This window comes from Trichosurus vulpecula, chromosome 7 (assembly GCF_011100635.1).
Source record: "Trichosurus vulpecula isolate mTriVul1 chromosome 7, mTriVul1.pri, whole genome shotgun sequence".
NCBI lineage: Eukaryota > Metazoa > Chordata > Mammalia > Diprotodontia > Phalangeridae > Trichosurus > Trichosurus vulpecula.
In genome coordinates this window covers 20,021,742-20,035,415 of record NC_050579.1, presented here as the reverse complement: position 1 = coordinate 20,035,415, position 13,674 = coordinate 20,021,742, and the positions used below count along the sequence as shown (strand labels likewise).

The window sequence follows — 13,674 nt, the reverse complement described above, 5'->3', positions numbered from 1 at the left end:
TTAAAAATACATAGCTAACCATATTTCAATATAATGGCTTTCCTTTGTAATCCTATCTATATTATTTTATGTGTTTAGGAAGAATAATCCTGAGAAGGGCCCCGCAGGCTTCCCGAGGATGCCAAAAGGGTCCATGACACAAGGAGGGGTGAAGAGGCCCACATCTAAAAGAGTGAGGCTCTGTTGTGTTTCAAAATTAGAAATCTAATCCTAAGCCTTCTCAAAATAAAATTTTATCGAGCAGATATTAAATGCATTAGTTTAGCAGCGCCATTTTGCCACAAGCTTAGTTTTTATTTCTAAGCACCACCTCCAGATAACAAGCCCGTGTTGTGATTGGGAAGTGTAAGCATTCATTCATTCAGTGCTGGTTCCTAAAGAGGGGAAGGAGGAGCAGCAAAGCAGCCCAGACAGTGTGGGGAGTGGAAGACTCCATCACTGCATGCAGGCCCAAGATAGCCGGGGCAGGTGCTGTGCGAAAGGAAGCCCATTTTAAACCACAGGAAAGTTTAAAATGTCTTTAAAATGAGCCTATGAAAAGACTTTAAGTGAATAAACTGCTCAGTGTGAAAATAATTATTTCATAAAGTCTCCTGCTTAACAAGAAGGCTGTAGGCTATGCCTGGGCTTTGGCTCAAAAGCCACAGAAGAGTTGGGAAAAAAATCAACCATGAGCCTGGGCAAAATGCATACCAACCAGGCAGCCCAAGTGCACCCGAGCCCTCCTAAGTCTGAAGCCACAGGTCAAGGGCTGTCAGAGCAGACTCAGCGGCTGTGACCAGCAAGCCCACGAGGACAGCTTGAACGATGGGTGGTGGCACAGAGGGAAGCCAGCCGTTTAAGCTGTCTGTCTGTCCATCCATCCATCCACGCATCCATCCATCTATCCATCCATACCTGTTTTCTGTACTTGTAGCTCCCTTTTGGCTTGCTCCAGAATTGACTTGATGGCTTCGTCAGAGCCAGTTTCAGTGGTTCGGATCCGAGTCGTGATGTTACCTACCGGGAGAAAAAAAATGGATTCAAAAGCGAAGCCCACGGTGAGCAGGGAAGTCATTCTGACAAATAACCCCTGGAGTTGAAACTAGTGCCAGGAAGGCCTTGGTAATGGCCAGACATTTACCTGCTCTTATTGCTAGGAGAGGATCATACCATGGATTGTGATACCTTGCAGGAAAATATTCCTGTGTTATCTATTCTAAAGCAAATAGTATTTTGACAAGGAAAGGGGAACTTCGTATTGACTCATGCTGGACAAGTCCCCAGGTCAGAGGGCTCCAGCCTGGGAGGACTTTGCTAGATTTTGCAGGAGGGCAAAAGAAATTTGTCAATTCACATTTTTATTTTTTTTTTTTAGCAGCAAAAGGTGAGATATTCTCATTAAAACCACTTAAAAACAACTACCTCAACTGATTTGGTTTGCAATCAAATTCAGACACTGTACATTTATTCAAGGCTGGAATCTAAAATAGGAAACATTTTTAGCAGAGAGCAGAGTTAATTCCGGTTAGTTTTAATCTTCAGGTTGTACAAGGTAAAGAGTCAAGAGATTTAGTTTTAAAGTTTCAAGATCTGTCAACACGCTTCCCTGGCAATGGGAGGATTTCACTTTCTACTTCTTTTTTTAAAGAAAGGAAAGAGGACTCTACCAATTCCCAGAAAGAAGAATGCAGAGTCCACTAGATTATAGTGATGTGGTGGGAAGCAGCCGTGAACACATAGCTCAGAGACTGAAACCAATCTGGGTCACATCCTCTCTGGGGGCCACAGCAGAGACAGAGAGAGTTGCTGGAGGCGCTGGGATAGCTTATGTGGCATGTCTAAGGTCACCTGGCTAGGATGTGTTAGAGGCAAAACCGTGAACTCAGGTCTTCCAGACTCTGAGGTCAGCTCTCTCTAGCACCCCATGTTGCCCCTTTTGGACCCCAAATTAAGCCACTGGTGCCAAGAGAGGTAAATGCTTCTGCAAAAAGTAGCTCCAAAGAGTATGGTGACCAAGATTGAGGAAGAACACCCAAATATTAGGGATTTGTCCTACATTACTAACATGCCTTTGTATCTCTAACACCTAATGCAAGGTCTGGCACACAGTAGGTGCTTAATAAATGTCTGGTGATGTTCTATACATATACATACATACGTGTGTGGGCATGTGTGTGCATGCAGGGACTATTTCATTTTTGTCCCCAACATCTAGCACAAGTGCCAGGTACGCAGTAGGTGCTTAATAAATGCTACTTGATTAATTGATTGTAGCCTCGTATTGAATGTAGGTGCCTTGAGGATAGAGGCTATTTCAGCTTTGTTTATGTTTCCTTAGCACCTAGCACGGGTGCTGGGTACACAGTAGGTGCCTAATAAATGCTTCCTGACTGATTGTCTCCCCCTGTAGAGTGTAAGGTCCTCCAGTTAGGGGCAATTTCATTTTTGTAACCCCAGCACTTAGCATACGCTAAAGTACACAGTAAGTGTTTGATACACACTTGAATGATACTTCTTTAGAGAAAAAGCATGAGGAATCAGTGACGTCTGGTTTCGCCCACAAATACTTCTTTTCTGCATGTGATGTCTTTTGTTTCACCTGCTCAGAGAAAAATGAGAGCCCTGTCATCTGCGTGTTTTGATGGGGGCTGGGAAGGGAGACTCCTTGAAATAGCAGGCCCTCTGCTTCTCTCTTTTTAGATGTCCACATCCACATACGTTCAAGATGGAGTGGGGGGAACGGTGTGGTCTAACCCATGCGTTGTTTTATACTTACTAGCTCTGTTTTTCCATCAGATTCCAGGCCAGAATCAAACTGCACAGTTTTAACAAAAAGCCCCCGCTAACTAATGCGCGCACGCTGCTGCCGAGGTGAGGGACCGCAAAGACAAACACCTGCCGGTGACATACCTTCAGACCCATTTCTTCGCTTCGGCACTTCCTGAAATAGTCTGTTCAGGTTCTGGCCTGGATTTTCTGTTGAAAAACAAGTGTGGTAAGAACAAAACAATCAGGGGATGGTGGTGGTGACAATATGGGCTGTGACATGAAGGCGGAGAAAGCTGCCCCTGGATGGACGATTCAAAGGCTTGGGGGCTTTGGAAGGAGCCAGGCACCGGGAAGAGGCCCTACACTGGACTAACAGAGAAAATGGCCATAGATGTTTTCAAAATAAGATTTGATAAATACAAGCCTGAAGATATGTAATAAGATGAAGAGGTTTAACAAAGAAAGAGAATCTTCTCAAAGAACCACTCCACCCCACCACAACTCCTCCCTGACCCCAACCCCCCACTCCCCAGCAAACTGCCACATTTATCATTTGGAGACACTGAATTTAAATGAACACCTCTACATGCTTGCTACAAATTGAGGCTGTGGAAAAATCCTCCTGCTTTGTTAAAAATCTAAATTTTGTGATTTGTTTCAAATGTCTGACATTCGAACACATCTCTTGTATTACTGTTTTCTTTCTGAACTATTCTTTTTACTTAAGAAAGGAAAATCCCTTCCTTTCTCTGGGCCTCAGTTTCCCTCATTTGTAAAATGAGGAGGTTGGACTAAGAAGGCTCTGAGGTCCTTTGAAGCCCTAGATCTATGAGTCTATCTATGATTCTCTGTACCTGTGTAGCCCTGGACAAGTCACTTGCCCTCTTTGGGCCTGTCTCCTCATCTGGAAAACCAAAGGGCTGCATTTGAAATCTCCAGTCCCTTCCAGCTCTAGATCTGTGGCCCCATGACCTTCCTTAGGGATGTGTCTGACTTAACAAAAGTCCTTTTCTCAGAGAGTCAAATGAATGCTCTTGGATCCCTGTGGAACGTAAACATGTATGGGTTTCCCAATACCAAGGGCTACTAGAAGGTCACAGACTTAATAAGACAGCTAGTACTAGGGAATAACCTCTTTTGAGGATGGGCTGGAGACTAGAAATTCTTGGCTGGAACCTTCTCCTTCCATGCTCAGCGCTGTCTCTGAACTCTTCTAAGCCAATAAATGGTCTTTCATTGGACTTGAGGTCGACCCAAGTTAGCTCTCTGCCGGGGACCAAACTGACCTCTGCTCATTAAGCAGGCTGTATGGTCTTGCCCATGAGAGCAGTGACACATAAGGGGAAGCATAGTGGACAGAATGTCAGGAGACCTGGGTTCAAAAGCTTAGCTCCTGCCCTTAGGACCCACTTGACCATGGGCGATTCATGTCAACTCTCTTGATTTCAACTCCCTCCTTTGCCCAATGGCGGTCATGCAAGGTGTGACCTCACTCCCAGGGTGGCATTAAGAGAAGTCAAAAGCTTTGTCAGACAGAAAGCACTACGGAAACGTGAGTGACTATGGGCACTGTCACCGTCATTGTGATTATGACGGTAGTCACTGTGACTAGCGCACGAGCTGGGAAGGAGAGGTTTCCAAGGCCAGCGCCCTCCTCTGCCTAGGCTACGGACCGGCAGGCGGCCGCAGAGGGCTGTAACTGACCACTCGGGCGCCGCAGTCCGTCCCCCCAACAGGGGAGGGCTCTCACCTCTTTGTCGGCCCTGGATGCTCCGGAGAGCCAAGATGTTCTGCTCGTCTGACAGGAACTGCTTCATCTTGTGAAACGGCTCCTTGCCCCGCACGGTCAGCTTGTTCCACGGCTTCGGCCGGGCCAGGATCTCGCTCACAGACCCTTGCGACAGTCCCAAGACATAATGTCCAAATATCCGCTGTCCGATGTTGTGCTTAATTAGCTGTTCTTTCACCTGGCGTGCGATCTCGGCCGTGTCCATCTCCTCGCCTTCGGAGACGCTGCCAGCACTTTCGGACCGGCTGGGAGACGGGGCCAGGCCGTTTACGTCGGGGCTTTGTTGTAACGGGCTTTGGGAGGGGATGGAGTTTGTGCTGTATTGACCTGTTGGAAAAATCATGCTTGTGCTTCCGGCTTCCTGCATGGCCTTGGAGTAGAAGGACTGCATTAGCTGTCGCTGGAGGAGAGAGTTTAGTGCAAATTTTCCTGTAGAAGCCAGGGGTAGGCTGGGGCTCGCCAGGGATGAGCTGAAAAAGTCTTGACTTAAACCCGTTGGTGAGAACTGGTGTGTACCATTAGTATTGGAAACCTGCTCCCCTGGGTTGCGGGGCAACTGAGAAGGAGGGGAGGCCGGCAAAGCTCCAGGGCGCGGATTCTCAGGCTGGTCTTTCCCTTTTCTCCTGGCTGACCCTACAAGGAAGGTCAAACATAATGCATTATGGGGGATTAAAAAGGGAAAAACCAAGATCAAAATGCAAAGTTTGCCCCGCAAAAGGGAAAGTAATGCAGATTTTTACAAGGGCCAATGAGGTGTGTTGGTTGGTTGGTTTGTAAATTGAAATTTTAATCAGCCAAACAAGGCCCCCCAAAACAAGCAACATGCATTTTCATGTTTGCACCTTTCTTGTACGTTGCAGCCTGGAGAATCCCCTTTTTACAGAAACTGAAATTCTCAGTGTTACATGAAGCGCGGTACCACACACAGTAAAGAGTCGACAGGGCGAACGCGGCAGGGCCGTTATTGGAGCGCTAGCTTTCGAGCTACTCCCCGAGGAACCCTGCCTGACCTGGAGCAGCAAGCACTGACATTTGTGGACCAATGGATTCTCTCAAACACCTGGCTTTGAGGAGGAGGCACTGTGAGATGTCTATCGGAGTGAAGGCACACACATTCTTAAGGAGGCAACATCATCGGACACCTTGAAATGTTTTCCCGACTCCCAGACCAGAAGCACAGCCAGTCCCAAAAAGCTAGGACTCCAACCAGTTACACAAAGAGTTAAAAGAGGCCAAGCGTGGGGGCAGCCTCCCCCCACCCAGAAACGCTGACCAAAGCAAAGAGCCTTCCCCCCGTCCCCACCCCAGAGATCGGAGGGTGGGGGGAGGCGTGGCCACCAGAACACCGAAGAAAACAGGCCGACCTCGATTTTTTGCTCTTGGGAACAGAGCTAGAAAAGGATTAGTGGAGAAAGCATCCTTTAAATCTCCCACTTGGTCTACCACCTTGAAACATCCTCTACAGCAATCTACCACATCTACAAATTCTACTGTGTTCATCCTCTTATCCATTCTACCAACAGGGAGGAAGGAAGAAACTTTCTCCCTAGGCCTTGAGGACCTTGCAGTCCACTGATGTTTCTGAGGCTTTAGCTCAGACTCACGTTTCACCTTCTTCTTTCTAGTATCCCCTGGAAAATTAACCAAGTGCCAGAATCGAGAACCCATGAACCTACCGCTCAGGTCACTATTGGTAATTCGCAGGGTGGCGTTCTCGGACTGCAGAGAGCGGTTCTTCTCCAGCAGTAAGACCTCCAGTGGCTTGGATGCATCCTAGACCCAAGTCAAAACATGCCTTTACTTCCACGATCAAATATGTCACCTGAAGCAGGGGAAAGGTTCACAGGGGGCTAACGAGAAGGGGTTTGGTAAAGAGAGGAAAATCCTGTTTGATCCAGTGATGTCAGGCTGGAGGTAGGGTGGGGTGGGGAGGTTTATACTGGTCTTCTCTTTTGATTGGACAGTTACGGACTTAAAACTTTCTATTCTAATTCTCAGCTTAATAACATAATCCTAGATTTGGAATGGAAACTCCTTGAGGACAGGGATGGTTTCACTTTGGGTTTTGTATCTTTAGAGCCTAGCATGGTGACTGATCCAAGGCAGGCGCTTCTACTGAGTGACTAGTTGCTAAGTTCAGCTGGCCCCAGCAGAAATTTCACCAAAGTTACAAAGTTAACAAGTGGCCGGTCTTCAAATTCCCCATCTGGTGTTATATGAACTCAAACTTTATAAGAGTTCTAGAATTTTCATTGGAAGTATTCCGACAAGTTTTTGTTCTTATTTTTAAATTTTAGTTTTAATGAAACACTGGTGGTCGAAACTATCTTTCGACTACTAGAGAATTAATTACATCCTTAAAGTTTGTCTTCAACTTCAAACCATCTGAACACTCAATATGGCTGAGCAACTGGCCATTTAGCTCACAACAAGCCATCAGAAAGTCAAACTCAAAGCAATCCTTTCAGACCCGCCATGCTGGTGGCAGCTCCCTTTGGAATTCCAGAAGAAAGAATCCATTTGATGACTTTCCATCTGTAGTCAGATTAAAATGTATGAACGTCAGCATGCTGTTCCTTTGCCTTCCCAACTCAAAGGAACAGGAAGCTCAGATTTCTTTAAATATGGATATTCCCAGCAAATCAATATTAACCTGATTTTTAAAAAAAAAAAATTGCCGACATTCAATCCTAAATTTTATTCATCCATGTTCTTAGTTAAATCGCAACATGATTTAGTCTGAGCAACTTTCTAATTAAAAAAACATTAATAACACGTCTCTCTCTCTCTTTTTTCCCTCTACTTAATTAAAAGCAATATGTGTTAACAAGGGTAAATGTTCAAGTAAGCTGCAAATCGGCCCATAGCACCAGTGATCAATTAAGTGCCAGTATCTTCTGTGAAGAGAGGAGAGTCTTAGGCTAGTGGGGACATTGTCTTTAAATACTAGTTCTAAAAATGGAGAAATGACCGTGGTAATGGGAATGATGAGGAGAAAGCTGAGATCGGATTCGGTACCTGGGTCCCAGCGCCTTCGGAGGGGGCGAATTCCATGGATTTCAGGATGCTGCAAAGGACAAGACGGACGGCTTCAGTTTCTAGGTATTCATTTCACAGCAGCTACACTAACGAGCGTTAACACAATCGTCTCTGACTCTCCGGGAACACTGTAAGTGACAACTTTAACAACTTTTGGAGCAGTAATATCATCTGATAATGAACATAGAGTAACTATTCAAACTACTTATTGGACAGAAAAAAGAGTTCTCAAGCATCGCGTAAATCATTCCATAGGCAATCCTGCCAGGCCACTTGAGAGTATAAATTTACAGGTTAATAAGGAGAGAGCATTTGAAGCTGTCAGAAGCAACATGAATTTATTTGGGAAGCCTGAAGGGAAGGGAAAGTTCTATTGAAGCAGGACAAGGGGGGAGAATAAGCATCGTGTCTCACATACAATATGGAGCCTGTACTGTTGGACTGGCTGAGACAATAATCCAGAGGAAGCTGGGGGTGGGGGAACACATGATTTCTGACCCCAAAGGCTACAAGGCAGCACCTTTGCCACTAGCTTCCTAGCCTAAGGAGATGCAGGAGACTGAAGTGTTTGGTATTCTCCTTGACAGAGCTAAGCGAGCCAGTAACTGACACAATGAGAGTGAACTCTTCCTGGCTTTGTAGGGGGTGAGGTTGGGATGGAGGCAAAGATGGCATTGATTGGGGCGGGCAATACCTGGGAAGGAGATGACTGCTCTTCAGCTCTCCAGTCGAGGGAGCTACCCTGGGGACTGAGAGGTTAATTAACTTGCCCAGGGTCACAGAGTTTGTGCTCCCTACCAATGAGGCAGAGACTTTGGTTCTTAACTTGCAATTTCATTGGTTTTAGGAATTTCTGGCAGAGATGTTTCCTCTAAAGAGGCAGATTGGTCCCTGCAAATCCCCATCTTGGCCTGGGGAAATGAAAGGTGAAGTGCTGTGTCTGGTCCACACAGCTGGGTCCTGCACGGTATCAGAGCCCAGCTTGTCCTGACTCAGGGGCCAGTTGTCCGTCCACTCTCTCTCTCCCTCCCAATCCTTCACTACTTTGTCATAATCCTCATCAGCCAAGAACACGATGGCCCTACTTCTTTGTGACAATGGCCCTTCTATGAGGGAGGCTCACTAATTACTGGAATGAACTGCTTTGATTTATTTGAGTGTTTTCTAGAGAAGCTCAAAAGCTGAGGGTCATGGGAGTCATTAGCTTTTCCAAGTTTCACTCTTTTCTGTGGAATCTAAATTTCTCTTAATTACTATACTGGAGAGGATGGAAAACACATCCCAGTGGTTTTCATAAAAGATATTTTTAAATGTAGAAAAAAAAGTGTGTGTGTGTGTAAGACAGAATAGCAAAGAGAGAAGAGGAAGAGAGAGCAGAAAAAAGAGAGAAGAGGAAGAGAGAAGAGAAGAAAGAAGAAAAAAAGAGGAGAAAGGAGAGAAAGAAGGAATGAAAGAGAGAAGAAAAAAGAGAGATAAGAAGAGGAAGAAGAGAAGAGGAGAGAAGAGAGAAAAGAAAGGAGAGGGAAGAAAAAAGAGGGAGAAGAAGAAGAAGAGAAGAGGAGAGAAGAGAAAGAAGAGAGAAAAGAAAGGAGAGAGGAGAGAAAAAAGAGAGAGGAGAAGGAAGAAGAGAAGAGAAAGAAAAGAGAAAAAAAGAAGAGGGAAAAAAGAGGGAGGAGAAGAGGAAGAAGAGAAGAGGAGAGAAGAGGAAGAAGGGAGGAGAGGACAGCAGAGGAGAGAAGCCTTTCTTATTCTCCCCGAAGACAGGTGTCACCTCAGAGATGGGCCCCTGGACAAGCCAGCAGCCCGCTGGTGCCAGGCTGACACAAGGGGACATCACTGGTGCACAGCCTCAGGCTTTCAAGTACTTTACTTTGGTTCCCACCCTGTGGCATTGAAGGCGATCTTCATGGGGCACTAAAAGCGATCTATTTTCAGGGAAGGGTCTAGAGCCCCTGCACATCCTGGCAGTCAGAAGCAACACTTCACTCTGAATTTGGATTCACATCTTTTATTTTTAAACCCTTTTCCTCTTGTGGCACCTTCGTGGCGATGATCATCTATGCGAACCCACAGGAACCAAATGGCTCTAAAGTGGAGGGGCAAGCTCTGCCCTGCTTATACCTGATGGGATCTGGGGCCTCAGGCTCCCCATTGGTAAAAGGGGGGGGCTGGGCTAGCTTCAGATCCTGGGTCCTCTGATTCCCAGCCAGTTAACTTTCTTTTTTTTTTTTAATTTTCTTTTTTCCACTTAATTTTCAGGGCCTTGGTTTCCTCAACTGTAAGACGAGGGGGTTGGACTCTTTGGCCTCTGGGGTTGCTTTTATTCCTGAGTCTCTGATCCTATGATTGACTTTGCCAGGTCATTTTATTTCATAGATTGCTGCTGAAAACAGCCCGAGGACGGGATGATGGTGCCAAGTGATCCAGCGGCAGCAGAGACTCACCGTCTTGACTTTCCTAAGAACTATTTACCATTTGTGCTAAGGCATCTCTGGGGGCTTTTCTTTATAAGCAAAAAACCCCCAAAGCCCCCCAAATCCCTCAAAAGCACCCCCTGATGCCCTGACTGCATATTAGATATCCAAGTACACTTGAAGTACAGTACTTTTCTCTCCTCACCCCAGGTGTATAATAGCAAGTTAAGAAATGAGCCAACATCTTAAGGCCCATTGTTCACCAGCACCCACAGAAATGCGGGGGACTTGGGATAGCTTAAATTTAGTGAAGTCGTGGGGAGGTGGGGGAGGGGTGGGGAAGGATGCTTGGCGGTTTTGCTTTGTGTTGCTGGTACCGTGAACCAAAGTGGTAATGATGTCAACGCCATCAAAAGTTCACAAACTTCCTGAAAGGATTAATATTCAGTCAGGGCTGAGGGCAGAGACATACCCCACCTCTGGTATCAGTGTCTAAGCAGCCAGGCACTGTATGGTGGAGAGTGCTAGCCTTGGGAGGCGGGAAATTGTGGGTTCAAATCTCCCCCAGCCAAGTATCAACCTGTTAGTATCCTCAACTGTAAAAGGGGGATGTTAACAGCCCTTCCTTCCTGGGGCTTTTGTGAGGATCAATCAAAATCAGCATAGAAATGTTGTGCAAACCTCAAAGTGCTTTATGTGGGTTGGACATCATGCACTGACTGGTGGGCCAGGAGGTGGAGCTGTGGTCAAAGCCTCCTGCTGCTGCTCCTCACCTGTGTGACCAGGTGAGCCCCGACTTCACTATTCTGGGTTTCCTCGTCTGTAAGGTACAGGGCTTGGATTCTATGACCTCCGAGGTTCCTTCTGACTCCCCATCTCTAGTCCTGGGATCCTGTTAGTAACACCGGCTACTAATTCCTCACTTCCTCTTCCACCATTTTTTTTTTTAAATCTTTGGTTTCCTTCAAAACTGTGCTCAAATGACATCATTTCCCACCTCATGCTTTTCCTGTTTCCTCCCTTGCCCCACTGCTAGTGCCTGCCCTTTGAAAATTACCTTGTATTTATTTTTTACATATGTATCCATGGGCATATCATCTCCCCTAATAGAATGGAAGATTCCTGAGGGTTTTCTTTTCATCTCTGTATTCCCAACACTTAGTATGGCACGTAGCACCTAGCAGGTGCTCGATGAATGCTTGATTGATTGGTACAAATCTGCTACGTTGGATGCTTGCCCTCCTTCAGAGGCAGCCATATGATTGGAGAGATTGGGCGCCCCAGAGACCTCACTGGGATTTTAGCAGTGAGTCCCATCTATTTATGGCCTTTTTATAACCAGCATCCAGGACCCACAGCTTGCAAACAGCGTGTAATGTAACCAGCTGATACTTACTTTAATTCTTTCTTCACTTCTTCATAATCAGCCTGTCCTTTCAGTTTTTCTTCCAGTTGCTAAAAGAGAGAGAAGAAAGAAACTTTACTTTCAGCAAAATTTGAGAACAGCTCATTGGCGAGGACCAGGAATGCATCGGACACCTTTTCCTTGAGAAGGAAAATAAAAACCAGTCAGAGGCAGCAGGGAAGGTAGTGGGCGCATGTCATGTTCCTCTCCATCATTTTTCTGATCTGTTTCACAAAGTGCAAAAATTAATCCCGATCCATTCCTCCCCTCAAGCCTGACCCACAAAACCTGGCATCATGATGTGAAAGTGAACAGAAGTAGGGAAACGAGGCATGAGGGGGCAAAGAGGGATTCCGAATGAGAAAAGCTATTTTAAGTGAATAATAAAAATCAAATTCAAAAAGTAGAGAATTCTAGATCACAGACCACTTAGACCAGGGCTTCTTAATCTTTTTGTGTGTGCCAGACCCTCTGGCAGTCTGGAAAAGCCTTGAAGACCCCTTCTCAAAGTGTTTTTAAATATTTGAAGGAAATGCTAAACTTCGGGTAGAGATTAATGAAGATAAAGGGGTGCTTTTTTCCCATCCAAATTCACGGACCTCCAAAGGAGGTTAACAACTTCTGATTGAGACTAACTCATACTTGAATCAGAAACTTCCTCTGTGGAAGGCCTGACAAATGACTATTCAGATGCTGCATGAAGGTCTTCACCGATGAGGGGCTCACTACCCACCAAAGCTGCCTGTTTCAGCTTTGGACAGCTCCTACTCATTAGGGAGTTTTCTCTAATACCAAACAAACCCTAATGCGCCTCTCTGGAATTTCTTTTCACTCAATCCATCAACATGCATTGAGTATGAACCTACCGTTTGCCAAGCACTGGCTGATGCTTAGCGCTGTCCTCTGGACACCGTAGTTGGTGGAAGGAGACCGGGCAGAGAGGCCCTGGGTTTGAATCCTACCCCCAGCACAGTGCCAAGATTCCTCTGGGCCACCCCTCTGAGACACCTCCAATCCCTCCTGTCTGTACCTTGGTCTACTGCTGTTTGCTCGCTGACTGCCTATTTAGACAGTGAAGTTCTTGAGAACAGGAGTGGCTTTCTGCCTTTCTTTGTATTGTTAGCGCTCAGCATGGTGCTGGGCATGTAGCAGATAACACTAAAGAAAAGTTTATGGACTTAATAAACACTTATTGGCTTGGCTCTCTCTAGAGTTAGAGGACGAGGGTTCAAATCCTGCCTTGGATGCTGACTACTTTTGTGACCCTGCACAAATCTCTTCATTCCCCAGGGGGTCCTGGGGGTCCCTTTCAATTCTACCACAACATTCCTATGGATCACAGCACATCTTTTTGGCTGCCATGGCATAAGCTGACTCATAGGGTCTACTCTGATCTCCAGGTCTTTTTCTCCCAAAGCACTATCTCCTCTTGTTCTTGTGCCGCTGATCTTTTGAATCCAAATGTAAGTTTTCCAGTTCCCTCTAGTAAATTTCATCTTATGAGACCTCGCCCACCTCCAAAGGCTCTCCCAAATTCTGGATTCCTGATTCTTTCTTCTTATTAGCCGTGACTTAGCTTTCTGTCATCTGCATACACGATGCGTGTTAGGGGTAGGGATTGTTTCATCATTTGTGTCTGTACCTCCAGAGCCTGGCACACAGCAGGTCCTTAATAAATGTGTTTTGATAGGTTATGCCATTTTGCCTTTATTTAAGCTATTGACAATCCAGAATTTAATTTAACTGAACAAACTTAAGAATGGACGAGAACGTGGAAGATGCTGCTGGGCCCCAAGGAACTGAAAATCTAGCACAGAGATAAGATACACGTAGAAATAAAAATAATACAAGATAAAGTGAACTCAGTGAGCAGCAAAGCTCAGGAGGCAGGAAAGAGAGAGATGGGCAGGCATCACCACATGGGGAAGGCCTTACGAAGGATGTGGCACCTGAGGGTACAGGCCAGATTCCAACAGGGAGGAATACAGAGAGCAGTCTCTGCCAGTGCACAGAGGTGAGTGGGCAGGATGAGTCTGGGGCCAGGCACAACTGGCAAACAGAACGAGTGTAAAGTAAGTGAGGTCGGGACCGCACATGAGGTGGCTCAAAGGTATCCTCTAGATCAGTGGTCTCTAGACTTTCCTGACATTGCTCCCTGGTCAGTAAAAATTTGAGCCTGTGCCCCCAAAATACATCTATTTCTTTATAAATTGCACAAAGCACCACTGTACTAATGATGATCTGCATTATAAAATCTACACAAGATATCAACATTT

General features: G+C 45.9%; 1 protein-coding gene across 1 annotated transcript in view; it reads right to left on the bottom strand.

The window, feature by feature from the left end:
* CUX1 (cut like homeobox 1) overlaps positions 1-13,674 on the bottom strand; it is a 347,958-nt gene that overhangs the window by 45,720 nt on the left and 288,564 nt on the right. The window contains exons 12-17 of the mRNA XM_036768125.1: positions 11,390-11,448; positions 7,559-7,607; positions 6,217-6,313; positions 4,502-4,867; positions 2,893-2,958; positions 898-999 (exon numbers count right to left, since the gene is read on the bottom strand). Of these exons, the coding sequence (XP_036624020.1) occupies positions 898-999; positions 2,893-2,958; positions 4,502-4,867; positions 6,217-6,313; positions 7,559-7,607; positions 11,390-11,448 (739 nt within the window). The remainder of the gene's footprint in view (positions 1-897; positions 1,000-2,892; positions 2,959-4,501; positions 4,868-6,216; positions 6,314-7,558; positions 7,608-11,389; positions 11,449-13,674) is intronic.